The sequence below is a fragment of the Amphiura filiformis genome, chromosome 1 (assembly GCF_039555335.1).
Source record: "Amphiura filiformis chromosome 1, Afil_fr2py, whole genome shotgun sequence".
Taxonomy (NCBI): Eukaryota; Metazoa; Echinodermata; class Ophiuroidea; order Amphilepidida; family Amphiuridae; genus Amphiura; species Amphiura filiformis.
The window spans coordinates 27,576,524-27,604,077 of NC_092628.1; the positions used below are offsets into that span (position 1 = coordinate 27,576,524).

A 27,554-nucleotide genomic window follows, 5' to 3' on the forward strand; every position below is an offset into this window, starting at 1 on the left:
AGCATAATAACTGGCTGGACAATTCAAAACAATTAGTTAATCTTAACCATTGCCAAACTGTGACGTTGTCGAAGTATGAATTATCCGATGAAGAAAAAAACATATATGTTAAAGCACTACCAAAGAGTCCAAGAAAGAGGTGATGTCAAGATAAAAAGAAACTAAAAGTGAATCTTACTTGTTTCACAGGTCAGACCGGTCCATCCATCGGCACATTGGCATTGATAACCATCGATACGGTCTATACATTGTCCACCATTCATACAAGGTAAACTACCACATTCATTTATGTCTGATGCAAAGAAATGAGAAAAACGATCAAATGTATTCATTGAAAGTGCTTACATATTTGGATCTTAGGTGCGCATTATGTTATGTCACACAGCTCGGTCTGTGGTGACAAGTGGAGTCGTGCAATTGCTTTAAGAGACACTTTTATACGAAACCAATAGTCGAATGCCTTTTTTCATGTTGCTAAAGAAGTATAGTAGTACTATTTATTAATACTCGGATTCTTGACAACTTTCATCATTAGTTGATGCCTCATAACAAACATACCTTACATTTAATTCGTTTACTTGGTATTTATTTGTACCCATCAGATACAAAGGTTTGTAAGATGCATGGGGAAATGCTGTATCAAATTTGCATGTTTTCGAAAGAGATAGCCTAATTGGTTTGGGTCTTACTTGTTTCACAGTGGATACCAGTCCATCCACTCTGACATGCACAAATGTAAGAGGCGACTTGATCAACGCAGACACCGTTATTCTGGCACGGTCTTGATGCACACTCGTCAATTGCTAAACAGAAAGAGTAGGGTATGCCTTGTTTTAATTACATTAATAACAAATAGAGTAATATTTTACACTAAGCTTATATTGCTATCAGTAAAAACAATTGAACGTTTGCATCCCTGAGATTCAATGTGTCTTATTTCTTTAACATTATTATAATAATAACAAGGAGCAAAATTTGCATTATCATTCATCGATCAATACTGATTAGTCAATGTAATAAAATTGTTACCGATGTCACATAGCAATCCAGTCCAGCCTGGCTGGCAGGTACAGGTGAATCTATCAACCATATCATTGCACTGACCGTTGGAACATGGATTACTAGCACATTCATTGATATCTAGAAATGTGAAAACGAAATAAAAACAGATAAAACACTTCCGCATGGCTTCCCAATCCAATCATCTGAACTTTGTACAAAAAGATGCCTTTCGGGGCTTATGCGAATCATCGTAATGCTTGATGGCTAGTGTTAATATTGTGATAGATGATTACGTTGAGTTTATTGACATCATCTCGGCATCTTTCAATGACACATGAGATGTGGAAACCCTATAAGATAAGACTACAATAGATATTAATATAATATAGAAAAGTAGCCACCCCACCATGAATCACTTAAAATAATTGTGTTTCATAAATTAACATTGTAAATATCTGAGATATTATAAATGTTTTGAATTATGTGATGTGATCAACATATAATCAACATAATTATAAGTACCATTATGATACTTACTAATATCACAATTGACACCCTCCCATCCTGCATCACATTGACATGTGTATTGGTTGACTCCATCTTGACATCTTCCATTAATGCAGGGATTTGACAAACACTCATTATCATCTGAAAGCAAGAAACAATGTCTGACTGAGTTGATATTTTTACGTCTCTTCCGTTTTACGTTATTCCACACTATTTTTGAGTTCAATAAGATTTCTCATATCATTAGGAAGTTAAGATTGGCTGCCGTTCCAACAAACACAAGAATGTTGTCAACATTTTTATTTAATTGAAAAAACACTTAAATGATGGGCGTAATGGGTTGCATAAAGATCATAAATTTTTGGTAAAGGCGGCGTAAATGACATTAAGTTTTCTAAACTTACATAACTAACATTTAAACGTTTTCTGGCAATTCCTGTGCACCCATTTGAAAACAAATGAATAGAATTCGCACAGGTATGCTCATCCATAATCCATACCAATCTCAATTGAATCTATTAAGATTAGAACTTACTAGTCTGACACCTGTCTCCACTCCATCCTAGCGGACAAGCACATGTAAACATGTCAATTTCATCCAAGCAGACTCCCCCATTCAAGCAAGGGTTTGAAGAACACTCGTTGATATCTGAAAATAAAATGATTTTTGAAAACTGTGAATTGTACCATATATTCAACATCCATTGAATAAATAAATACTAATAAATTGATCTTTTTATCAGATTAATATCACACTACCCAACACGCGTATACTGCCCAATACCCCCTTCCCCCCCCCTCCCGTTGTTAACATAATACACACGAAAATAAAATGAAAAGTATATCGTACTTTTACAGGTTCAAACGGACACTGACCGCAAGGTTTGCAAATGGGGTTCGCTAGTCCGAAAACAAAGGTTCGCTATTCCGAGAGTTAGGTTAATGATAAGGTTTAGGGTTAGGGTAGGGTACTTGTAAACTTTCGGACTAGCCCATCTTAGAACTGGCGGATGAGGCAACATTACTACTCACCGATTTCACAAAAAGTCCCAGTCCAACCAGGGTTACACGTACAAGTGAATTGATTAGTACCATCTTGACATTGTCCGTTTGCACATGGATTACTTGAGCATTCATCAATGTCTACAACAAATCAAAATATATAACAAATCATAAGCGACAGAGGTCTTATTATTCGCATCAAACCTCCTTGAAGAATATAAAATTAAAGAAGAACACATCCTCGTACACTACACCTATGCGTAAACAAGCAACACAAACAACATAACTATGTTTGTGTAAATCTTAATTAAATCGAACATTTTGGAAGTAGTATTTGATGTATAGGTCATCTAATTGATAGTTGAATTACTTTACAAGAAGACATGTGCGACAAAACGATAACATTGCAATTTTCGTCTAATCATTCCAGCCTTACTTATTTCACAGTTGATACCAGTCCATCCATCATTACACAGACATCTGTATCCAACCACAGTTATGAAACAAGTACCGCCATTACCACATGGATCAGAATTACAAGCAATGTCTGAAATAAATGAACATTTATTTATTTAATCCGCAGCCAATGTCGGAATCTTGTCCCGCTAGAAAAGCTTGCCAAAGTCAGAGTCAGTACCAAGTCAGATTTCAACAGAGACGTAGTTAGTCCGGACTTGAGTCCAAGTCAACACAGAGTGGACTCAACATGCGTAAGTCTGAGTCCGAGCTTCAGTCACCCAATTATATTGCACTGTCCGTAGTCGAAAACGCATGCACCAAAAACTGGATATATGCTTTGGTTATTGCCATTTAAATCAAACGTTATTACATTTGGAATATCAGTCATAGTTAGCATATATCAATATGAAATGATTGGTATACTCATCAGTTGTCCGTGATAATGTACAAGGTATACGATATAGATCAATTTTATAAGTTTCAATTATTTGAAGAGGAATAAAGGATCCAATGTAAGAACTGAGGAGCAGACTTTTAAATAAATCTTCAAAACATAATGGGTATCAATCATTTTGATATATGCTCTAGGCTGAAATAAAAAAGACTTTGGACAAGTTGCACGTCTAAAAATAAAAAAAATACTACTAATTTAATTCAATTGCTGTTGTTGTTCTGTTCTTGTTTTTTGTGTTAATTTTATGATTTTTCTGTATATTTCATTAGAGTAACCAGATTGCCTTTCAAATAGACAAGCTTCAAAAAGGCAAAAATTATTTTCAATTTGTTTATAATAATTATTATTTCTGTATAATTGTTGAACTAATACATACTTGCAAAGTTTGCAATATTTGTTTTTAAAATCTATGACGACATATACTACGGCACTATACTATATTGCTATTGTTATTTTAATCATCACATTAATTCCCGCACTAGCAATTTAAGGAACCGAGACCTTTTGTCAATGGTCAGGCAAAATAGAAGGCAATACTAGAAGTTATTTTAACTAATAACTACAGTTATTAATAACTTCAATAAACTATAATGTAACCCACTCAGGTAATATAAAACATTGCAGATAAATATACATATAACAAATACAGTACCACTAAAAACAAGTATTTCCATCATTTAATAGCATCTACAACATCAAATAAACCTTCTAAAACTGAGATGTTAATACAATTTCGAGCTATTTCGACGACACAACGATGAGCTATCACGACACGACACAGTTTTGTAAGTAAACCATTACACATTCATGGTAAGGTCGAGTTCACAAAATCAGACATATTTTTCCCCATTGCCAATACAGCCTAGAAGTCCCGCAGACTTTCATTCACTTTAGAATCATATTATTGTCTGTGACATAGGCTGTGTTCACAGGTAAGCTTATATTTAAAAAAAGATAATTTATGCATGAATTTCAGTGTGAACACGGCCTTACTTGTTTCACAGTTGGTGCCACTCCAAGATTGCGTACATGTGCATGTGTATCTATTAATAGCGTCAGTGCATATTCCGCCGTTGCTGCATGGACTGCTTGCACATTCATCAATATCTAATATGGACATAAAAGAAAATTTGAGACATTAGCATTCATTAGTTTATGGTATTGAAATTGGATGGCATCAAGGCAGTACCATTGTTACTCACATAAATAAAAGAGTACCTCCAGCTATAAAACCATGAAACGGAATTTAATCTTCGATTTTTTTTCAATTAATACTTTGATAGCCATTTTTCATTTGCAGTACAAAATGCCTGAACAGCATTGAATATAATACACGGGTATTAAAGAAAAATACTTTCTGTCCTGGTCTTCACCCTACAGGTCCGTTAAGAAATGAACAATGTTATGAATGGCACTTCGTCAGCCCCAAAATTCAAATGCAGTTATGGAGATACCGTATAATAGTAACTGCTAATGATTTTTCTCCCATCGGGGTTCGAACCCAGGATCTCTTGCACCAGAGTCAAATACCTCAACCAATGTGCCAAGATGCTTTCAACTTACTTATTTCACAGTTATCTCCTTCGAATCCTGGTAGGCAAGTGCATGTGTAGCCATTGACATCATCCGTACAGGTACCACCACTGCGACAGGGGTTGCTGCGACACTCATCAATATCTACATAATTATGACAAATATATGCGTGTTCAATGTTCTATCCTTTCTTTCTTCTGTTATCTTCTGAATTATAATCATCTATGAATCATCATCATCATCATCACCATTCTCCACCACCCCACCATAATTACCACCAGCAGAGTAACAAAAACTACATCATAAAAACATCACAACAACATTATCGTCATCATCATCAATATCGTCGCGTATCGTCGTTGTCGGTGTTGTCATTCTAGTCGTCGCCCATCATCACCATCTTTGTCATTCTTAGACTTTTTGACATCATCCGCCAATATCTTTTTCTGGTTACCCTCCTCCCCCTCCATTTTGTTTTTCTTTGTAGTTTGTTTATTCGATTGTTTGTTTGTTATTGTTGTTTATTTTTAGGTTATATACAATTTGCCAATATGTGAATGTGATGCGATCAAGCAAAATCAGTTGGAACTCGGAAATATTGACTTTGAGATAGCTAAACAAAACAATTATTTCCTTTTGGAACTCTTTGCTCATATCTTTCAAACCAGTTGTTCAATTCCAATGGGGATTTCTGCTAAATACAGCTTTGTAAATGTTTTTACTATCCTATAAGTAACTGAAAATGTAATTATTCCAAGTTCCGACTGATTTTGCTTGATCGCATCACATATTATACAACGTCTTCTGACTCAAACATACTTATCTGACAACGTTCTCCGGTCCATCCAGCTACACACTGACATGTATACCCAGCAATACTATCCAGACATGTACCACCATTCAGACAAGGTAAAGACATGCACTCACTAATATCTGACATGAATGAAGCACAAGGCAATAAAAGCATATTAGTTCGATCTTTTGCACGACCATCGATGCTTATTCGATCCTTATTATTAATGAAATCAATTAATTGACTATTGTTAATTGTGATAAAATATGAATTTTAGTATGAATTTATATCAAATATAAATTTAGCATTAATTCTCATTAATTATTTGTAAGTTCATTAATAACAAACATCGGAGCAGCATCGACGGTCGATCCAAATAGCGAAAGTTGGTTCTGGTGCCTAATCATGTACCTGATTTGATATCAGGTTAGATCATTTGTCTTAAAGGGATCGAAACACTATTTTTTTGTACTTTTTAAAAATTGAAAAGAGTTTCTCATTCAGAGAAACATTAATTAAAGTACATAACTGAAGCAAACATTATCATCATCAACATCATTCAATTGATAACGCAATGCCAATGGAAACAAAAGTTAACGAAAAACATATCATAAGACTGTGTCAGTAAACAAAACTTAAACAGAAAAAAAGTAAATATAAGTCAGTATATAATTTCGCCCACCATACAGTCCAACACATTTATAACCGTTTTTAAATAATAACTTAGTTCTGTTGAATATTAACTTACTGATTTCACAGAGTGGACCTGTCCATCCAGGTTGGCATTGACAAGAAAATAAGTTAATGCCATTGATACATATACCGTTGTTTAGACATGGACGTGAAACACACTCATTAATATCTGCAAGTAATTAATGAAACATATAAGAATTGGAAGCATACTTTACGTTGATTTATGATTTACACAGGTTGCTTCTTACAAATAACTAGCAAAAGAAAGGCTTATCTATGCTGTAATTTTTATATTGTAGAGTTTTTAATGAGTAGTATTATTTCATGATGGTATAATATAATTTAGTTTGAGTGAAGTAAAGACTATGGGATTGCATCGGTCCCTTTCCTCTTCGTTCTTGTTCTTTTCATCTTCCTCCTCTTCTTCCTTCATTCTCCTCTTCCACACCGATTGTTCACTCACTCACTCACTCACTCACTATCTGGCTCTCAAGATGTGTCTGTCCTGCATGCACATGATGCAGCTGCGTATTTCGTTTGGTTCCTGTCCTTACACATTGGTCTTGCTTGGCCGCTCCGATTGTTCAATTTGTGAAATTTAAAATAGTAACCCATTATATCGTAATGTACGTTTGTTACTTTACCTATTTCACATCGCATTCCATCCCATCCAGGAGGACATCGACATACATATCTATTGATGTCATCAATACATGTACCGCTATTCAGACATGGTTGAGAACCACACTCATCAAAATCTAAGACAAATAATAACAGAATCTGAATTTATAACGTATAATAACGAGATCTACACAATTCAAACTGGTTAAATTGATGGCAAAAGAAACTAATTTTATTGTCTGGGGTCGAAATATGTTAAAATATGGTGTACACCAAAGTGTAATGAGCAGGTAATCCATATTTATTTTGAAGCTACCTATGCGTCACCATCACACTTTGCATATTAAATATTTGTGGTCTGATCAAGCAAAATCAGCCTGAAGTCGAACATATTCGATTTTCAGTTTCTTATACGATTGTAAACAACATTTTGCAAAGTTACATTTTGCAGAAAATCCCATTGAATTTGGACAACCAGTTCAAAAGATGTGAGCAGTTAAAAATAAGAAATAAAAGGAAATGCTTCCATTGTTTGGCTATATCTCAAAATTAATATTTCCGACTTCCGACTGATTTTGCTTGATCACACCACATTTATATATCGCATGAAATTAAAAGCAAATTTCACTCTGAATGAAAAAAAAAAGTAATAATTACTCAATATTGAGTAAAATGTGAACAGATCATCAAAATTGGTCAAATGGAACTCGATATTGATTAAATTTTTACTCAATTTGAGTACAATTGATTTCTATTCACTATTTTTATTTAGAGTGTTGAATAATAATTTTTGTTTAGGAGAACCCCGTTTCTTCTCATTATGTTCTTTTTACGATAAGCATATCTTACTTATTTCACAGTTAATTCCAACCCAACCAGGCTGGCACTGACACGTGTAGAACCCAGGTCCATCTATACACACACCACCATTAATACAAGGTGAACTGTTACATTCGTTGATATCTGTGTTGGAATAGATGACATTAATGACAATAATTAATTTACCAAACCTATTATCGATATCACCATTACCATGATTACAGTACAACCGGTTCCAATAGTTTGTTGATGGTATAATTACTACATTACACCAGGAAAGTTGAAAAAGAAGGAGGGAGAACGGAATTATATCCTTGAGATAATCCCGTAGGTAATCCTGTCGCACCTATTCATAGTCCTTTATTCTCAAGTAGTTACACATCTACTTGAAAGTAGCCTTTGATGTGATGTGGGTTGCCGACTACGGTTGATTAATTTTCACTCCAGAATTGAAACCATATCCAATGTTTCTATAGAGAATCCCTTGAAAGTATGACACGTGAGTGTTAAGTACCTGATGTTGCTCTGAAGGGATGCCACACGTGGATACTATAAGAAAGAAGTGTAGTTTTGTAAAGATTCCAAAAAATCCGCCCATTTTGGAACATAAATTAATTATTTAGGAGAGTGTTTTAGGATTTTGTTAGAAAAGGGATGATTTTTGATCATCTATATTTTATTGTTTTATGTATTTTCCTGTCATTTCCTGCAAACCTAATAAAGATATTTTGATAATTGAAAATAGAATTGAAACCATATCCAATGTTTCTATAGAGAATCCCTTGAAAGTATGACACGTGAGTGTTAAGTACCTGATGTTGCTCTGAAGGGATGCCACACGTGGATACTATAAGAAAGAAGTGTAGTTTTGTAAAGATTCCAAAAAAATCCGCCCATTTTGGAACATAAATTAATTATTTAGGAGAGTGTTTTAGGATTTTGTTAGAAAAGGGATGATTTTTGATCATCTATATTTTATTGTTTTATGTATTTTCCTGTCATTTCCTGCAAACCTAATAAAGATATTTTGATAATTGAAAATAGGCTGTATCATAAATCGTAGAGGTTGAAAGCGTAACCAAGCGTGCAAAATTATTATTTGCCATGGAACTTCGGTCATATTTTATTTGAAATAAACTGGATGTTAGGATCTGCATGCATGGTATGCATAGTATTGATGGTATACAGACACTGACCTTTCCCTAAAACTAGTAAGCAGCAACTTGTGTATCACACCCGTCATGGGTTCGAACCCTTTTGTTGTATTTTATTGTTAAACCTAAATAGCGTGATTGCTTTTGAATGAGCGGCAACACACATATTTTGTTTGAGGATAGCTGGATCTATCTCCTTTCTTTACATCTTCTCTGATTACACGTAAGTAGATCACGGTCCTTCACGTCAAAAAATAATAATTATGCTATTATTTCTTTTCTCGTCATTTTCTTACTTTCCTTCTAAAGCCACATGACTTACTAAGTTCACAGTTATTGCCGCCGTAATCTGGTGGACAAGTACATGTATAGTCAAATAACTCATCGACGCAAGTTCCTCCGTTTCGACAAGGTTCGGGTAGACATTCATCCGCATCTGATAAATAATTTGAACAAACCATTGTTTAAGTCAGATTCGATGTAATGGTTTAGATCATAATCAAACTATTTGTAAAACCAAGATCTACCGAATTTATATCCTCTTACGTAATCCCTGTGGCCAGTTCGTCCTCTTATTTATAGTGCACAATGGTGTATACTTTGCTGATTTTTAATTTTCAATACGCAGCATTGTTGTATGTCCATCTTAAAGATGTTCCAATAAAATCAAATTGAGCGATTGTTTCGCTTTTTCAATTGATAATTCAAATGAATTTCATTTATGTTCGAAGAATGCGGTGGAATTCTCCGAGGTCCTTTGAACAGTTTATGTTACACGCACTTGTTACTCTTACAAAATAATGTATAAAAACAAATACGTAGCCACGCATTTTGTCATTAAATATATACTCCAAATACTTAATTGAATAGCACGAATCAACCTTTTAAAAATAACTTTCTGAAATATTTTTGTAACATTTAAATAATTGTCTGTACCTCTTTTATCAATGCTCGAACTGATCCAAAGGAGCCATAATACAGGCTAATTGTAAGCAACATTGGCTAATTTGCCAAACAGGACTTGCTATCGATTATGGTCTTTATAAATAATAATAAATAATATTTTACAATAGCTTTATGTAATTCAAGTTATTACACGGATATAGCTCATACCTGCTGTATACCTAAGCTGAAAACCTGTGTACTGGACATTAAAATCAGTCGACCACAAAAACCACAGTGGTTCATCAGTAACATCGACCAGCATCGGAACGGGTAAACGATTTTCGGTTGTCAAGTTTCCTTCAAAAACTTGCTGAGCTGCCAAAAAATCCACCTCAAATCCAACACCACTTTCAAGAGCGTCTTTAAATTCCTCGGAGATGAAATCATCAAAGTAGAAAACCACCTGGCGAGCATTATGTACATTTATGAAATATACGCAGCTATCTCGTCTGCGATAGGCATCAGGGTAGTCGGGAGATGTAATAATACCAAACGGTTCATACCATGTTCCGCCGCAATCAGGACCTGGAAGAAAGGAATTGATGTGTATTTGTAATATTATACAATAATTATTACTCACTTAAACTGTTGGCAAGTAAACTACATGTAATCACGTTAGATTTCTGATGGCAGTTACTTTTTGTCAGAATAATTCAGCTTTTTTTTTCCTTTTGAGCATTTCAACGCTATACACAAATCATATTTTCAGCAAGTCCAAGTCCCTGCGTCCCCATACGTTTAAACACATCTTTTTAATGCTTCATTGCTCGAAAGTTTGAAAATGGGTTATGGTCATCGTTGGGGTTAGGGCTGGGTGGGTAGTTGGGCTTGAATACTATCCCAGCAAACACAAAACGTTTTCGACATCATTCGCAAAAGGTTATAAAAGGTTGTCAGAAAACGTTTAAATGTCGGGTTATATAAAGGGTATATTAAGAGTATAAAACGTTTTCATAACCTTAAAAAACATTTTTGATAATCTACTGCTCAGCAAACAAAAATGTTTTACAGAAAACGTTTAAATGTCGGGTTATATAAAGGGTATAAAAACGTTTTAATAACATTTCAAAAACATTCTTGAAAATTTGATACAAAACATTCTAAACAGAATGTTATTTTGGGGTTGAAAAAATATTTTGCGAAAAATGTTTGCCCAAAATATTTTCAATAACGTTATAAAAACGTTTTCATGACCTTTATATAACCCGACATTTAAATGTTATTAAAATGTTTTGAAAAAACATTTTAAGAACATTTCTGTGTTTGCTGGGTTCAAATATTTTAACATAATGTTATTTAAGTATTTGGCAAAAATGTTTGCAAAAATTGTTTACAATAACATTTTTTTGAAAACATTAAAAAATATTGTTGTAGTGTGTTTTCATACAAAACGTTTTAAAACGTTATCATGTCCTTTATATAACCCGACATTTTAATGTTATTAAAAGGTTTTTACCTAAACCAAAAGCCAAAATATAACTTATTTAAAACGTTTTTAAAACGTTTGTGTGTTTGCTGGGATAGTACCATTATGAACTATTATTGAACAAAGATTACTACTTACGTCCCTCACTACGCTGGTTGCAGGTCACACCATGGAAGCTACTCGGACAGAGACATGTGAAGGTTCGTTGCCCTGACTCTTCTGCGCCATAATCCAGGCATGTTCCTCCATTGTTACAAGGGTTCGAATCACATGGTCCCAGGATAGCTGATAGTAAGGTTAAAAAGAATAAGTCACTAATAATCACCATACGTGTATTTTATATTTTCAACATTTTACTGTTACGGCTGAAATGTTTGAAATGTAATTTGCAAAATTAGCTAAGTAAACTTTGTTCGTATCAATTTTACATTATAAAAGAGTACAATCTTCTCTCTGCTCTGTGGAAGAATCACTCAAGAAGATTAAATGTAAAAGGTGAACATGCGCTTGTTTATGGAGAGCATAAGGTGATCACTCCAATGGTATTGGCATACCTAAGGTGATCACTCCAATTGGCATACCTACGGTGATCACTCCAATGGTATTGGCATACCTAAGGTGATCACTCCAATGGTATTGGCATACCTAAGGTGGTCACTCCAATGGTATTGGCATAGCTAACGTGATCACTCCAATGGTATTGGCATACCTAAGTTGATCACTCCAATGGTATTGGCATACCTAAGTTGATCACTCCAATGGTATTGGCATACCTAAGTTGATCACTCCAATGGTATTGGCATACCTAAGTTGATCACTCCAATGGTATTGGCATACCTAAGTTGATCACTCCAATGGTATTGGCATACCTAAGGTGATCACTCCAATGGTATTGGCATACCTAAGGTGATCACTCCAATGGTATTGGCATACCTAAGGTGATCACTCCAATGGTATTGGCATACCTAAGTTGATCACTCCAATGGTATTGGCATACCTAAGGTGATCACTCCAATGGTATTGGCATACCTAAGGTGATCACTCAATGGTATTGGCATACCTAAGGTGATCACTCCAATGGTATTGGCATACCTAAGGTGATCACTCCAATGGTATTGGCATACCTAAGTTGATCACTCCAATGGTATTGGCATACCTACGGTGATCACTCCAATGGTATTGGCATACCTAAGGTGATCACTCTAATGGTATTGGCATACCTAAGGTGATCACTCTAATGGTATTGGCATACCTAAGGTGATCACTCCAATGGTATTGGCATACCTAAGTTGATCACTCCAATGGTATTGGCATACCTAAGGTGATCACTCCAATGGTATTGGCATACCTAAGGTGATCACTCCAATGGTATTGGCATACCTAAGGTGATCACTCCAATGGTATTGGCATACCTAAGGTGATCACTCCAATGGTATTGGCATACCTAAGGTGATCACTCCAATGGTATTGGCATACCTAAGTTGATCACTCCAATGGTATTGGCATACCTAAGGTGATCACTCCAATGGTATTGGCATACCTAAGGTGATCACTCCAATGGTATTGGCATACCTAAGGTGATCACTCCAATGGTATTGGCATACCTAAGGTGATCACTCCAATGGTATTGGCATACCTAAGGTGATCACTCCGATGGTATTGGCATACCTACGGTGATCACTCCAATGGTATTGGCATACCTAAGGTGATCACTCTAATGGTATTGGCATACCTAAGGTGATCACTCCAATGGTATTGGCATACCTAAGTTGATCACTCCAATGGTATTGGCATACCTAAGGTGATCACTCCAATGGTATTGGCATACCTAAGGTGATCACTCCAATGGTATTGGCATACCTAAGGTGATCACTCCAATGGTATTGGCATACCTAAGGTGATCACTCCAATGGTATTGGCATACCTAAGGTGATCACTCCAATGGTATTGGCATACCTAAGTTGATCACTCCAATGGTATTGGCATACCTACGGTGATCACTCCAATGGTATTGGCATACCTAAGGTGATCACTCCAATGGTATTGGCATACCTAAGGTGATCACTCCAATGGTATTGGCATACCTAAGGTGATCACTCCAATGGTATTGGCATACCTAAGGTGATCACTCCAATGGTATTGGCATACCTAAGTTGATCACTCCAATGGTATTGGCATACCTAAGGTGATCACTCCAATGGTATTGGCATACCTACGGTGATCACTCCAATGGTATTGGCATACCTAAGGTGATCACTCCAATGGTATTGGCATACCTAAGGTGATCACTCCAATGGTATTGGCATACCTAAGGTGATCACTCCAATGGTATTGGCATACCTAAGTTGATCACTCCAATGGTATTGGCATACCTAAGGTGATCACTCCAATGGTATTGGCATACCTACGGTGATCACTCCAATGGTATTGGCATACCTAAGGTGATCACTCCAATGGTATTGGCATACCTAAGTTGATCACTCCAATGGTATTGGCATACCTAAGGTGATCACTCCAATGGTATTGGCATACCTAAGGTGATCACTCCAATGGTATTGGCATACCTAAGGTGATCACTCCAATGGTATTGGCATACCTAAGGTGATCACTCCAATGGTATTGGCATACCTAAGGTGATCACTCCAATGGTATTGGCATACCTAAGGTGATCACTCCGATGGTATTGGCATAGCTAAGGTGATCACTCCAATGGTATTGGCATACCTAAGGTGATCACTCCAATGGTATTGGCATACCTAAGGTGATCACTCCAATGGTATTGGCATACCTAAGGTGATCACTCCAATGGTATTGGCATACCTAAGGTGATCACTCCAATGGTATTAGCATACCTAAGGTGATCACTCCAATGGTATTGGCATACCTAAGGTGATCACTCCAATGGTATTGGCATACCTAAGGTGATCACTCCAATGGTATTGGCATACCTAAGGTGATCACTCCAATGGTATTGGCATACCTAAGGTGATCACTCCAATGGTATTGGCATACCTAAGGTGATCACTCCAATGGTATTGGCATACCTAAGGTGATCACTCCGATGGTATTGGCATACCTAAGGTGATCACTCCAATGGTATTGGCATACCTAAGGTGATCACTCCAATGGTATTGGTATACCTAAGGTGATCACTCCAATGGTATTGGCATACCTAAGGTGATCACTCCGATGGTATTGGCATACCTAAGGTGATCACTCCAATGGTATTGGCATACCTAAGGTGGTCACTCCAATGGTATTGGCATACCTAAGGTGATCACTCCGATGGTATTGGCATACCTAAGGTGATCACTCCAATGGTATTGGCATACCTAAGGTGGTCACTCCAATGGTATTGGCATACCTAAGGTGATCACTCCGATGGTATTGGCATACCTAAGGTGGTCACTCCAATGGTATTGGCATACCTAAGGTGATCACTCCGATGGTATTGGCATACCTAAGGTGATCACTCCAATGGTATTGGCATACCTAAGGTGATCACTCCAATGGTATTGGCATACCTAAGGTGATCACTCCGATGGTATTGGCATACCTAAGGTGATCACTCCGATGGTATTGGCATACCTAAGGTGGTCACTCCAATGGTATTGGCATACCTACGGTGATCACTCCAATGGTATTGGCATACCTAAGGTGATCACTCCGATGGTATTGGCATACCTAAGGTGATCACTCCGATGGTATTGGCATACCTAAGGTGGTCACTCCAATGGTATTGGCATACCTACGGTGATCACTCCGATGGTATTGGCATACCTAAGGTGGTCACTCCAATGGTATTGGCATACCTAAGGTGATCACTCCGATGGTATTGGCATAGCTAAGGTGATCACTCCAATGGTATTGGCATACCTAAGGTGGTCACTCCAATGGTATTGGCATACCTAAGGTGATCACTCCGATGGTATTGGCATACCTAAGGTGATCACTCCGATGGTATTGGCATACCTAAGGTGGTCACTCCAATGGTATTGGCATACCTACGGTGATCACTCTAATGGTATTGGCATAGCTAAGGTGATCACTCCAATGGTATTGGCATACCTAAGGTGGTCACTCCAATGGTATTGGCATACCTAAGGTGATCACTCCGATGGTATTGGCATACCTAAGGTGATCACTCCGATGGTATTGGCATACCTAAGGTGGTCACTCCAATGGTATTGGCATACCTAAGGTGATCACTCCGATGGTATTGGCATACCTAAGGTGGTCACTCCAATGGTATTGGCATACCTAAGGTGGTCACTCCAATGGTATTGGCATACCTAAGGTGATCACTCCAATGGTATTGGCATACCTAAGGTGATCACTCCGATGGTATTGGCATACCTAAGGTGGTCACTCCAATGGTATTGGCATACCTAAGGTGGTCACTCCAATGGTATTGGCATACCTAAGGTGGTCACTCCAATGGTATTGGCATACCTAAGGTGATCACTCCAATGGTATTGGCATACCTAAGGTGGTCACTCCAATGGTATTGGCATACCTAAGATGATCACTCCAATGGTATTGGCATACCTAAGGTGATCACTCCGATGGTATTGGCATACCTAAGGTGGTCACTCCAATGGTATTGGCATACCTAAGGTGATCACTCCAATGGTATTGGCATACCTAAGGTGGTCACTCCAATGGTATTGGCATAGCTAACGTGATCACTCCAATGGTATTGGCATACCTAAGGTGATCACTCCGATGGTATTGGCATACCTAAGGTGGTCACTCCAATGGTATTGGCATACCTAAGGTGATCACTCCAATGGTATTGGCATACCTAAGGTGATCACTCCAATGGTATTGGCATACCTAAGGTGATCACTCCGATGGTATTGGCATACCTAAGGTGGTCACTCCAATGGTATTGGCATACCTAAGGTGATCACTCCGATGGTATTGGCATACCTAAGGTGGTCACTCCAATGGTATTGGCATACCTAAGGTGATCACTCCAATGGTATTGGTATACCTAAGGTGATCACTCCAATGGTATTGGCATACCTAAGGTGATCACTCCAATGGTATTGGTATACCTAAGGTGATCACTCCGATGGTATTGGCATACCTAAGGTGATCACTCCGATGGTATTGGCATACCTAAGGTGGTCACTCCAATGGTATTGGCATACCTAAGGTGATCACTCCAATGGTATTGGTATACCTAAGGTGATCACTCCGATGGTATTGGCATACCTAAGGTGATCACTCCGATGGTATTGGCATACCTAAGGTGGTCACTCCAATGGTATTGGCATACCTACGGTGGTCACTCCAATGGTATTGGCATACCTAAGGTGATCACTCCGATGGTATTGGCATACCTAAGGTGGTCACTCCAATGGTATTGGCATACCTAAGGTGATCACTCCGATGGTATTGGCATACCTAAGGTGATCACTCCGATGGTATTGGCATACCTAAGGTGATCACTCCAATGGTATTAGCATACCTACGGTGATCACTCCAATGGTATTGGCATACCTAAGGTGATCACTCCAATGGTATTGGCATACCTAAGGTGATCACTCCGATGGTATTGGCATACCTAAGGTGGTCACTCCAATGGTATTGGCATACCTAAGGTGATCACTCCGATGGTATTGGCATACCTAAGGTGATCACTCCAATGGTATTGGCATACCTACGGTGATCACTCCAATGGTATTGGCATACCTAAGGTGATCACTCCAATGGTATTGGTATACCTAAGGTGATCACTCCGATGGTATTGGCATACCTAAGGTGATCACTCCGATGGTATTGGCATACCTAAGGTGGTCACTCAATGGTATGGCATATACGGTGGTCACTCCAATGGTATTGGCATACCCTGATCACTCCGATGGTGGTGGCATACCCTAAGGTGGTCACCCAATGGTATTGGCATACCTAAGGTGATCACTCCAATGGTATTGGCATACCTAAGGTGATCACTCCAATGGTATTGGCATACCTAAGGTGGTCACTCCAATGGTATTGGCATACCTAAGGTGATCACTCCGATGGTATTGGCATACCTAAGGTGGTCACTCCAATGGTATTGGCATACCTAAGGTGATCACTCCGATGGTATTGGCATACCTAAGGTGGTCACTCCAATGGTATTGGCATACCTACGGTGGTCACTCCAATGGTATTGGCATACCTAAGGTGATCACTCCGATGGTATTGGCATACCTAAGGTGCTCACTCCAATGGTATTGGCATACCTAAGGTGATCACTCCGATGGTATTGGCATACCTAAGGTGGTCACTCCAATGGTATTGGCATACCTAAGGTGATCACTCCGATGGTATTGGCATACCTAAGGTGATCACTCCAATGGTATTGGCATACCTAAGGTGATCACTCCGATGGTATTGGTATACCTAAGGTGATCACTCCAATGGTATTGGCATACCTAAGGTGATCACTCCAATGGTATTGGCATACCTAAGGTGATCACTCCAATGGTATTGGCATACCTAAGGTGATCACTCCAATGGTATTGGTATACCTAAGGTGATCACTCCAATGGTATTGGCATACCTAAGGTGATCACTCCAATGGTATTGGCATACCTAAGGTGATCACTCCGATGGTATTGGCATACCTAAGGTGATCACTCAATGGTATTGGCATACCTAAGGTGATCACTCCGATGGTATTGGTATACCTAAGGTGATCACTCCAATGGTATTAGCATACCTAAGGTGATCACTCCAATGGTATTGGCATACCTAAGGTGATCACTCCAATGGTATTGGCATACCTAAGGTGATCACTCCGATGGTATTGGTATACCTAAGGTGATCACTCCAATGGTATTGGCATACCTAAGGTGATCACTCCAATGGTATTGGCATACCTAAGGTGATCACTCCAATGGTATTGGCATACCTAAGGTGATCACTCCAATGGTATTGGTATACCTAAGGTGATCACTCCAATGGTATTGGCATACCTAAGGTGATCACTCCAATGGTATTGGCATACCTAAGGTGATCACTCCGATGGTATTGGCATACCTAAGGTGATCACTCCAATGGTATTGGCATACCTAAGGTGATCACTCCAATGGTATTGGCATACCTAAGGTGATCACTCCAATGGTATTGGCATACCTAAGGTGATCACTCCAATGGTATTGGCATACCTAAGGTGATCACTCCGATGGTATTGACATACCTAAGGTGATCACTCCAATGGTATTGGCATAGCTAAGGTGGTCACTCCAATGGTATTGGCATACCTAAGGTGATCACTCCAATGGTATTGGCATACCTAAGGTGATCACTCCAATGGTATTGGCATACCTAAGGTGGTCACTCCAATGGTATTGGCATACCTAAGGTGATCACTCCGATGGTATTGGCATACCTAAGGTGATCACTCCAATGGTATTGGCATACCTAAGGTGATCACTCCAATGGTATTGGCATACCTAAGGTGATCACTCCGATGGTATTGGCATACCTAAGGTGATCACTCCAATGGTATTGGCATACCTAAGGTGATCACTCCGATGGTATTGGTATACCTAAGGTGATCACTCCAATGGTATTGGCATACCTAAGGTGATCACTCCAATGGTATTGGCATACCTAAGGTGATCACTCCAATGGTATTGGCATACCTAAGGTGATCACTCCAATGGTATTGGTATACCTAAGGTGATCACTCCAATGGTATTGGCATACCTAAGGTGATCACTCCAATGGTATTGGCATACCTAAGGTGATCACTCCGATGGTATTGGCATACCTAAGGTGATCACTCCAATGGTATTGGCATACCTAAGGTGATCACTCCAATGGTATTGGCATACCTAAGGTGATCACTCCAATGGTATTGGCATACCTAAGGTGATCACTCCAATGGTATTGGCATACCTAAGGTGATCACTCCGATGGTATTGGCATACCTAAGGTGATCACTCCAATGGTATTGGCATACCTAAGGTGATCACTCCGATGGTATTGGCATACCTAAGGTGATCACTCCAATGGTATTGGCATACCTAAGGTGATCACTCCGATGGTATTGGCATACCTAAGGTGGTCACTCCAATGGTATTGGCATACCTACGGTGATCACTCCGATGGTATTGGCATACCTAAGGTGATCACTCCAATGGTATTGGCATACCTACGGTGATCACTCCGATGGTATTGGCATACCTAAGGTGATCACTCCAATGGTATTGGCATACCTAAGGTGATCACTCCAATGGTATTGGCATACCTAAGGTGATCACTCCGATGGTATTGGCATACCTAAGGTGATCACTCCAATGGTATTGGCATACCTAAGGTGATCACTCCGATGGTATTGGCATACCTAAGGTGATCACTCCAATGGTATTGGCATACCTAAGGTGATCACTCCGATGGTATTGGCATACCTAAGGTGATCACTCCAATGGTATTGGCATACCTAAGGTGATCACTCCAATGGTATGGGATACCTAAGGTGATCACTCCAATGGTATTGGCATACCTAAGGTGATCACTCCGATGGTATTGGCATACCTAAGGTGATCACTCCAATGGTATTGGCATACCTAAGGTGATCACTCCGATGGTATTGGCATACCTAAGGTGATCACTCCGATGGTATTGGCATACCTAAGGTGATCACTCCGATGGTATTGGCATACCTAAGGTGATCACTCCAATGGTATTGGCATACCTAAGGTGATCACTCCGATGGTATTGGCATACCTAAGGTGATCACTCCAATGGTATTGGCATACCTAAGGTGATCACTCCGATGGTATTGGCATACCTAAGGTGATCACTCCGATGGTATTGGCATACCTAAGGTGATCACTCCAATGGTATTGGCATACCTAAGGTGATCACTCCGATGGTATTGGCATACCTAAGGTGATCACTCCGATGGTATTGGCATACCTAAGGTGATCACTCCGATGGTATTGGCATACCTAAGGTGATCACTCCAATGGTATTGGCATACCTATGGTGATTACTCCAATGGTATTGGCATACCTAAGGTGATCACTCCAATGGTATTGGCATACCTAAGGTGATCACTCCAATGGTATTGGCATACCTAAGGTGATCACTCCGATGGTATTGGCATACCTAAGGTGATCACTCCAATGGTATTGGCATACCTAAGGTGATCACTCCAATGGTATTGGCATACCTAAGGTGATCACTCCCGTGGAGTGAAACGTCATTCTATTGAAATTGAATTCGAGTGATTATAATATTCATATTCACTCTTTAAACTTTCTTATGTAAATGTTACATTGTATAAGAGTGTAACCCACTCTATGTGAAAGAACCACATCAACATGACTAAGATATGGAACGTTCACATGCGTTCAAATTTATTATGAACGAAAAGAAACTCTGTTATTATCCGAAATGTACGGCATTCTCAACAACATTACGTAAGAGAAAACTCACCAACATGGAATTGATATTCACGTTATTTTCATTTCTTTTCAAATATTAAAATATTCATTTTTTTGTGAACGATCCCTCAGAACAATTTTTTTAACTCATTTCCACTTTGTTTGTACAGAATTGCCTTTGAATATGTTAGATACACAAACTCATATTCCTCATCTTGAGGTCAAATATTAAAACACTATTTTGAAATATGTGAGCCATGCCATTGGAAATGACACTATTTCAGCTCATAGCGTGAATAGAAACCATAGTGATAGTACTTACCACTATCTTGCTGGCAGTTACGTCCAATTCGATTGCTAGGACATTGGCATACGTACGTGTCACCATATGGCAAGCAGGTACCGCCGTTTAGACATGGGTTGATGGGTAAACAAGCATCACCTGTAGAAGTTTCCAACAAAACAATCATTATTTTTAAAACGCGTGTGTAATGAAGAAATGTTTAATAATTACCCCCTATTTCGATTGCGATAATCACATTTAGCAACAATTTAGTTAACATGATTCACTCAAAAGGTCCATGAAGATTCTACTTCATTTTCTCGTGGCTTAATATTTTAATATGTGTAGGCCTACATTGTGAGATAGCGTGTACCTATAAGCAGAAATATAAGGTTAATGAATTAAGGCAACCTATCTTATACCGGTCATCCTCCGGCAATGCTTTTGAAGTTTCTTTAATAAAGATGTTATGAAAGCTATCTTCAGTAGGGCCTATAGCAAAAATATGCATGTAGCTATCTTCAGTATAATAGCAAAACATATGCGGATGCTTTCAGTTTTCAGATAGCAAAGACATTTAATCAGCTATCGTCAGTAAACATTAAATAAAAAAAACATGCGAGGAGCTAAATTCAGTATAGATAGCGAAAAATATGTATCCAGCTATCTTCAGTAGATAGCAAGAAAAATGTAACTAAACCAGTCGAAAGTCGAAAATTTAGAAAATTGAGTTTCTACCATTACTAAATTGCTCAGTATCTTGCTCATTTATCAGTTAAAGCAATAATGTGGGATTTGCATAAAGAATAGATTCCTATTTAACATGTTTAAATGTTTGTTTTAACTGATCACATTATCCCCTTTTAACATAATTTCGAGCCAAACAAATGAGGTATAACGAAGAAAATTGCGATTTCATTCCAGCGCCTACAATGCGTGTACTACGCTCGCCGATCGTATTATATGTAATATTGCTCGACGTGTGTATACATCATCCACGGGACATGTTAGCAAGCACTCGATCGGTGAACTCTAAATAAAACCGGGTCTCCCCGGTTTTAATATTTAAAAAGTTAAGTATTACTTTTATTAAGGCTTAGTCTTTACGTGGTATTTTAGTACACCACTGGGCATTATAATTATGCAAAAAGTAGAAATCCGAGTAAAATTGAAGGCGTCGCTGTGACGCAAATCACACATTATGGCTTTAAATCCCCATGTCTATTGAATACTTTGTTGCAAAGTTATGAACCTTTTATATGTCCATTTTTTATGTTTTTATTGGGTATTTTTCTCCTCACTTTTTGCCTAGTCTCAGTTTCATTATTGCCGACCTGATTGGATCAGATCTGGTCACATATGCAGCTATCTTCAGTAGATAGCAAGAAACGTAACTGTAGGCAACCGTTTTTCGTAGACATCAACAACATGTATACTAGTACGAGTATCTTCAGTATAGATATTTACAGCATTGTGCAGTTTATGGCAAAAAAATAAGTATGCAGCCAAATTCAGAAGATCACAACAATATTTTACACCATTTTAAACCGCTTTTTAAGTAAATAGCATACAATAGCAGACAATATGCATGCAACTATCTGGACATCTTCAGTAGATATGTATGCAGCATCACTGGGGAAAACTTGATGCTTTTATTGACCTATAGATATGTCATCGTGAAGAATGTATGCAACTATCTTCGGTAGATAGCATAATAGCTATATTTGGTAACAAAAAATGTCTGTCCTATATCTTCGCTTCAGTAAATAGCAAAAAACATGTGTTCAACTATCTTTGGTAGACAGCAAAGACATGAATATTATTATCTTCAGTAAATTGCAAAACGTGGAAATACAATCCGAGCAGTTATGAAAAAAAATCAAGCTCTTATTCATATATGTGACGTGTCATGTCAAAAGGAGACACTTTTGGGCAGGTTATCAATTTTGATGTTTTTACATTTCTTAAATATAGAGATATTTTGCTCCACAATGCCGTTTTCCCGAATGAAATCGGACATTCCTAAGCGAAGATATTGAGGTCGTAAGTTATGGTATTATAAAATTGGAAATTGAGATATCGGCCTTTAAACATATTATTGACAATGTTGAGAGTAGGAATAACCTTAAAAATTTCTCAAAAAATACACAGATGCCAGTTACATTCCGGTCTGAAACTATCAGACGATATTTTAAACATTAATAACATCACAAATTTGCAACAAACCCAAATTGTGAAAAATTCACCCTTGGGCAGACTTTTGGCTATTTCTCCATTTACGATCCTGCCCAAAAGTGTCTCCTTCTGACATGACACGTCACATATGACATACATATTATACATGCATGACATCATGTATGTCATGACATTATGTATGTCATAATATGTTGATTCCAATAAACATATCCTTTTTTTTCATATCTCTGTTTAACCGTTGTCTTGTGGGTTATCTAAACTGTTAAAATACTATATAAACATGGCAAATAAATATGTCACAGTCTTACCAACAATTCCCGTTACTTCTCTGTCACATAGTCTTCCTGTCCAGCCGTCTATGCATTCACATATAAATGTAACACCAGGTACGTCGATGCATGTGCCATTTACACAATTTATCGTTGCACATGTTTCAACACCTGCATTCAAAATAATAACATATTACGGGTTGTTCTGCCCCAAATGTAAATGTTTTTGCTTATAGCTGGCATATATTCTGGTAGATGTAATATTATTTCACTGTTGTAAAGTATATAATCTTTTCAATTTATTTGATACTCAATATGTTATGGAAGTTTGGTGAATACAATTCTATTACACATTTTAAACGATTAAACTATAAAATATTAGTTAACTTTTTCAATACTTGTTAAAAACAGTCATGTTCTAGGTTTTGTCCATCAAATTAATATTTACATTTTTTAAAAAGCCTTATTTGGGGTTTACATAATCATATATCTGCAAGATCTGCAAATATAACCTCTGAGATATTTTGTTTGTATTTACACAATACGGTATGTGACAATGCATTGACCTCCCGACTTTCAATTCCAATGGTCTGTACTCGATATTCCTAAAGCAAGCTTAATTTAAATTTAGAGTGATGCGTTCATGACATTTGATTACATTACTTGCAAAAAGTGGGTAATGGTGAATCCAACGGACGAGGACACAAAACACATCAAGGATCAATAAATGATACAAGAGGATACCTTGAATATAAACAACAGAAAGGAAAACGAGCAAGGTACACCAACTTGATGTGGGGAAACAAGTAAAATACAGACTAGACAATATGCAGGGGGGCCAAAACCAGCAAATGTAGGCATAGGAAGTAAGCAAAGTTCGATAGCCAAAATTACCAGTTCAAGGCTCACAAAAGTGCTAAACTGCTATGTACAACAAGGATCAATGGTAATACAAACTGCACTAGAACATTTGATGAAAATCACTGTGCATATAAACGACACGCTAAACCAAACATCCATTTAGGCACAAAATAAGCTGGAAGTTCGATGGCCAGCGTGCCAATTCATAGCCCACAGTGATTTGTCAGGAAAACAGTGCAGTTTTGTATTACCATTGATCCTGTTGTTTTTGCAGGTTTAGCACTTTTGTCAAACTTGAACTGGTAATTTTGGCTATCGAAGTTTGCTTACTTCCTATGCCTACATTTGCTGGTTTTGACCCCCTGCATATTGTCTAGTCTACATTACTTGCATTGATGAGGGTTTTTTTAAGACAAGAAATGGCTGAATGCTCATAATAACAAAAAATGGTTTAACAACTTTTAAGTTCTGTGATATTAAGTGCTTAATAAGATTTTTTAAATGCCACATTTTAGTATAGCAGACAATTTTGTTTTATTAAGATTGACACAATTTGGAAAATGTTGTTTAATGTCTTCTATGACATAGATTACATATAATAATCATAGACGGGAGCATGGTGGCCTAGCGGAACGGGCACTGATTCATAATCGGAAGGTTGCGGGTCCGAGCCCCGGCGACGCCATCGTGTTGTGCCCTTGAGTAAGGCACTTTATCTCGATTACTCCTCTCCACCCAGGTGTTTAAATGGGTAATGCAGTGGCATAACAGACTCGCTGTAGAGGAGGTGTAGCGATCCCCCTATAGCAACATTACATGGAGGAGTCTAGCTCTTGATCAGAGCCCTCGCAGTACCTTAGAAGATCCAGTGATCCCCAAGTAAAATAAACCCAAGCAAGTGACTGGTATTTTTAAAGAAAATGTATATAGGCCATCCCTGTCTGGTTTAGACCATTCTGTAAAAAATTAATACCACTCCCAGCAGTACATGTACATGTACATGGTACAGAGCTTGCCGAGGGGGCCGAAGGCAAGCTTCACTATTGGCAAGCTACATAAAGTCACCAACAAGTAAGTAGGACCACTATGCAGTAGGACCACTATGCAGTAAAGATCACTGTCTCCCTAAGATATTGGTCTACAAAACCCACAAACCGCGAAAGTCCACTCACCGAGCCGCCAGGTCTTTACTATTACAGCTGGTCTTTACTATTAGTGTCAGAGGGCATATAGCATGGTTTTTCATTTTTTCTTTCAATTGGATGGAAAATAGGTTGGCTTTGGAGCAAAGCTAGGAGGAGTCTGGCCCAATCGCCAATGAAAGAGAGATGGGCACTCCGATCACTCTTTATACAGGATCGTCTCCTTTACCTTTACCTTTACTTTTAATCATAGACGCCATAACATTAACATAATACTTAAAATAGTCCCAACGGTAGGCTATTAACTATATAACCATACGCATATTTTCATAGCAGCTGCAATTATGCTCATCTTTATTTACTCGAAGTTTGTACTTTAGAAAGTGACCAGACCCATCAATAAATACAATATTTTGTGCCACAAATAGCAGCATTCATGATTAATAATTATTATACATGGATACAATTTAATTTTAATTTAATTTAAAAAAAAGTGTCTTTAAATTTTATCTTTCCATAATATTCAAAATCAAGTTAGCGTGAATACTGAAAAGGTATATGAGATTTTACGCTAACTTAAGTTTCAAAAGTGAAATAATTGGCCATAATTATATTATAACAAAGAATAACTAATACAAAAAGGAAGTGAGAAGACCTTGGCCGTTACATGTATTTGCACTATTATTATATCGCTTTGCAATTGCAATCATTTCGTGTTTAACAACTAGACCGTTAACACCGAGTTGACTTGGTTGGGTTCCATCAATTAAATTTAGTTAATAACAAAACAAGCTGAATACAAATTCGTGAATGGGATGTGTTTTTTTTCTTTTCCGTTGATCAGACGTGTTCTAGAACCCGGGTCTAGAACTGTGTCAAGCGATATTTAAACAATGACTCTTATTTTCTTCAAATAGCTTAAATCCATGGAAATAGCTAGAGGCATATCAATTTGTTGTATTTTGATTTTGAATTAATAATTTTTATTTGATTTTTTTTTCCAAAGGGCAATTTTTCGGGGCAATTTATTTCGAGTGCATTAACCAACAAACAATATAGATCATAAACTTTCATTGCAATTCACCTCATGTTTTGACACTGCCCTCGGGCATTACATTAGCGCGACAAGTACATGGCATTCTTTTTTTCCATAAACAATATTTAAAGTGAATTACTTTAATTTACAGATCTTTTAAACTATTCCCGATTTACTTAGTTCCCGTATTGATACCGATTACACATTAAAAAGTGAAACCGCAGATACCAATGATAACTTTCGTCAATTTTGCTTCTCATTTTCTTTATGGCGTCAAATTTGGACGTTTTCAAACTTTTCATGATACGGAATACCCTTTACAATTGTTCTGCAGTGAAATTATAGAAATTTATATACCTGCACGCACTTCACATAACCTTATCAACCCATATTGTTCCATGCAATTGGGCAGCGGGCATGCAAATATAATTGGATTTTTTCTAATTCAAATTTTTAAAACTTCCCAAGGCAAAACAAAATATCAAATATTATGACATTGCTTTTTTTTATCAAGCATAATATCTGATATCGGGGCATTTCCCCAGTTCATGTACATGTATTAATATAATGTACATACTGTGCCAATGATTGGCACGAAAGTTTTATAAAAAAGTGTTTGGTTTGTTATTTTTATTGCGTGTGGGAACCTGTCCATTAATGGTGATTCTCCCTAGTAAAAGGTGGACAATTTTCGACAGGATCAATTATAAAGGGTATCCCAAAAGTTACAATACCATTTAAAAATGTTACATTTTCTGTACATATCATCTGATGAACAATATGATTATGGCGATGTATAATGAAGAAATTATGAAGAATAATGAGGAAACACTTACCTGAGCTTTGTGTCAAGGTGGAAGAACGCAGATTTTGAAAGTAGATGGAATTAGGCCCCTGCACAACGGTAACCCTAAAAGTGTATTTAAATATACATAAACTTTAATTCGTTTTAGATTGTTATGGGTGG

The 27,554-nt window shown here is 37.6% G+C and overlaps 1 protein-coding gene across 1 annotated transcript in view; it reads right to left on the minus strand.

The window, feature by feature from the left end:
* Window positions 1–27,554, minus strand: part of LOC140157652 (uncharacterized) — a 49,532-nt gene that overhangs the window by 16,443 nt on the left and 5,535 nt on the right. Inside the window, exons 5-23 of the mRNA XM_072180896.1 lie at window positions 27,424–27,497; window positions 23,588–23,719; window positions 21,123–21,242; window positions 11,547–11,693; window positions 10,151–10,507; window positions 9,360–9,473; window positions 7,914–8,027; window positions 7,088–7,201; window positions 6,499–6,612; window positions 5,777–5,890; window positions 4,988–5,101; window positions 4,418–4,531; window positions 2,948–3,058; window positions 2,542–2,652; window positions 2,045–2,158; window positions 1,540–1,650; window positions 1,030–1,140; window positions 690–803; window positions 179–292 (exon numbers count right to left, since the gene is read on the minus strand). Coding sequence (XP_072036997.1) covers window positions 179–292; window positions 690–803; window positions 1,030–1,140; window positions 1,540–1,650; window positions 2,045–2,158; window positions 2,542–2,652; window positions 2,948–3,058; window positions 4,418–4,531; window positions 4,988–5,101; window positions 5,777–5,890; window positions 6,499–6,612; window positions 7,088–7,201; window positions 7,914–8,027; window positions 9,360–9,473; window positions 10,151–10,507; window positions 11,547–11,693; window positions 21,123–21,242; window positions 23,588–23,719; window positions 27,424–27,497 — 2,414 coding nt within the window. The remainder of the gene's footprint in view (window positions 1–178; window positions 293–689; window positions 804–1,029; window positions 1,141–1,539; window positions 1,651–2,044; window positions 2,159–2,541; window positions 2,653–2,947; window positions 3,059–4,417; window positions 4,532–4,987; window positions 5,102–5,776; window positions 5,891–6,498; window positions 6,613–7,087; window positions 7,202–7,913; window positions 8,028–9,359; window positions 9,474–10,150; window positions 10,508–11,546; window positions 11,694–21,122; window positions 21,243–23,587; window positions 23,720–27,423; window positions 27,498–27,554) is intronic.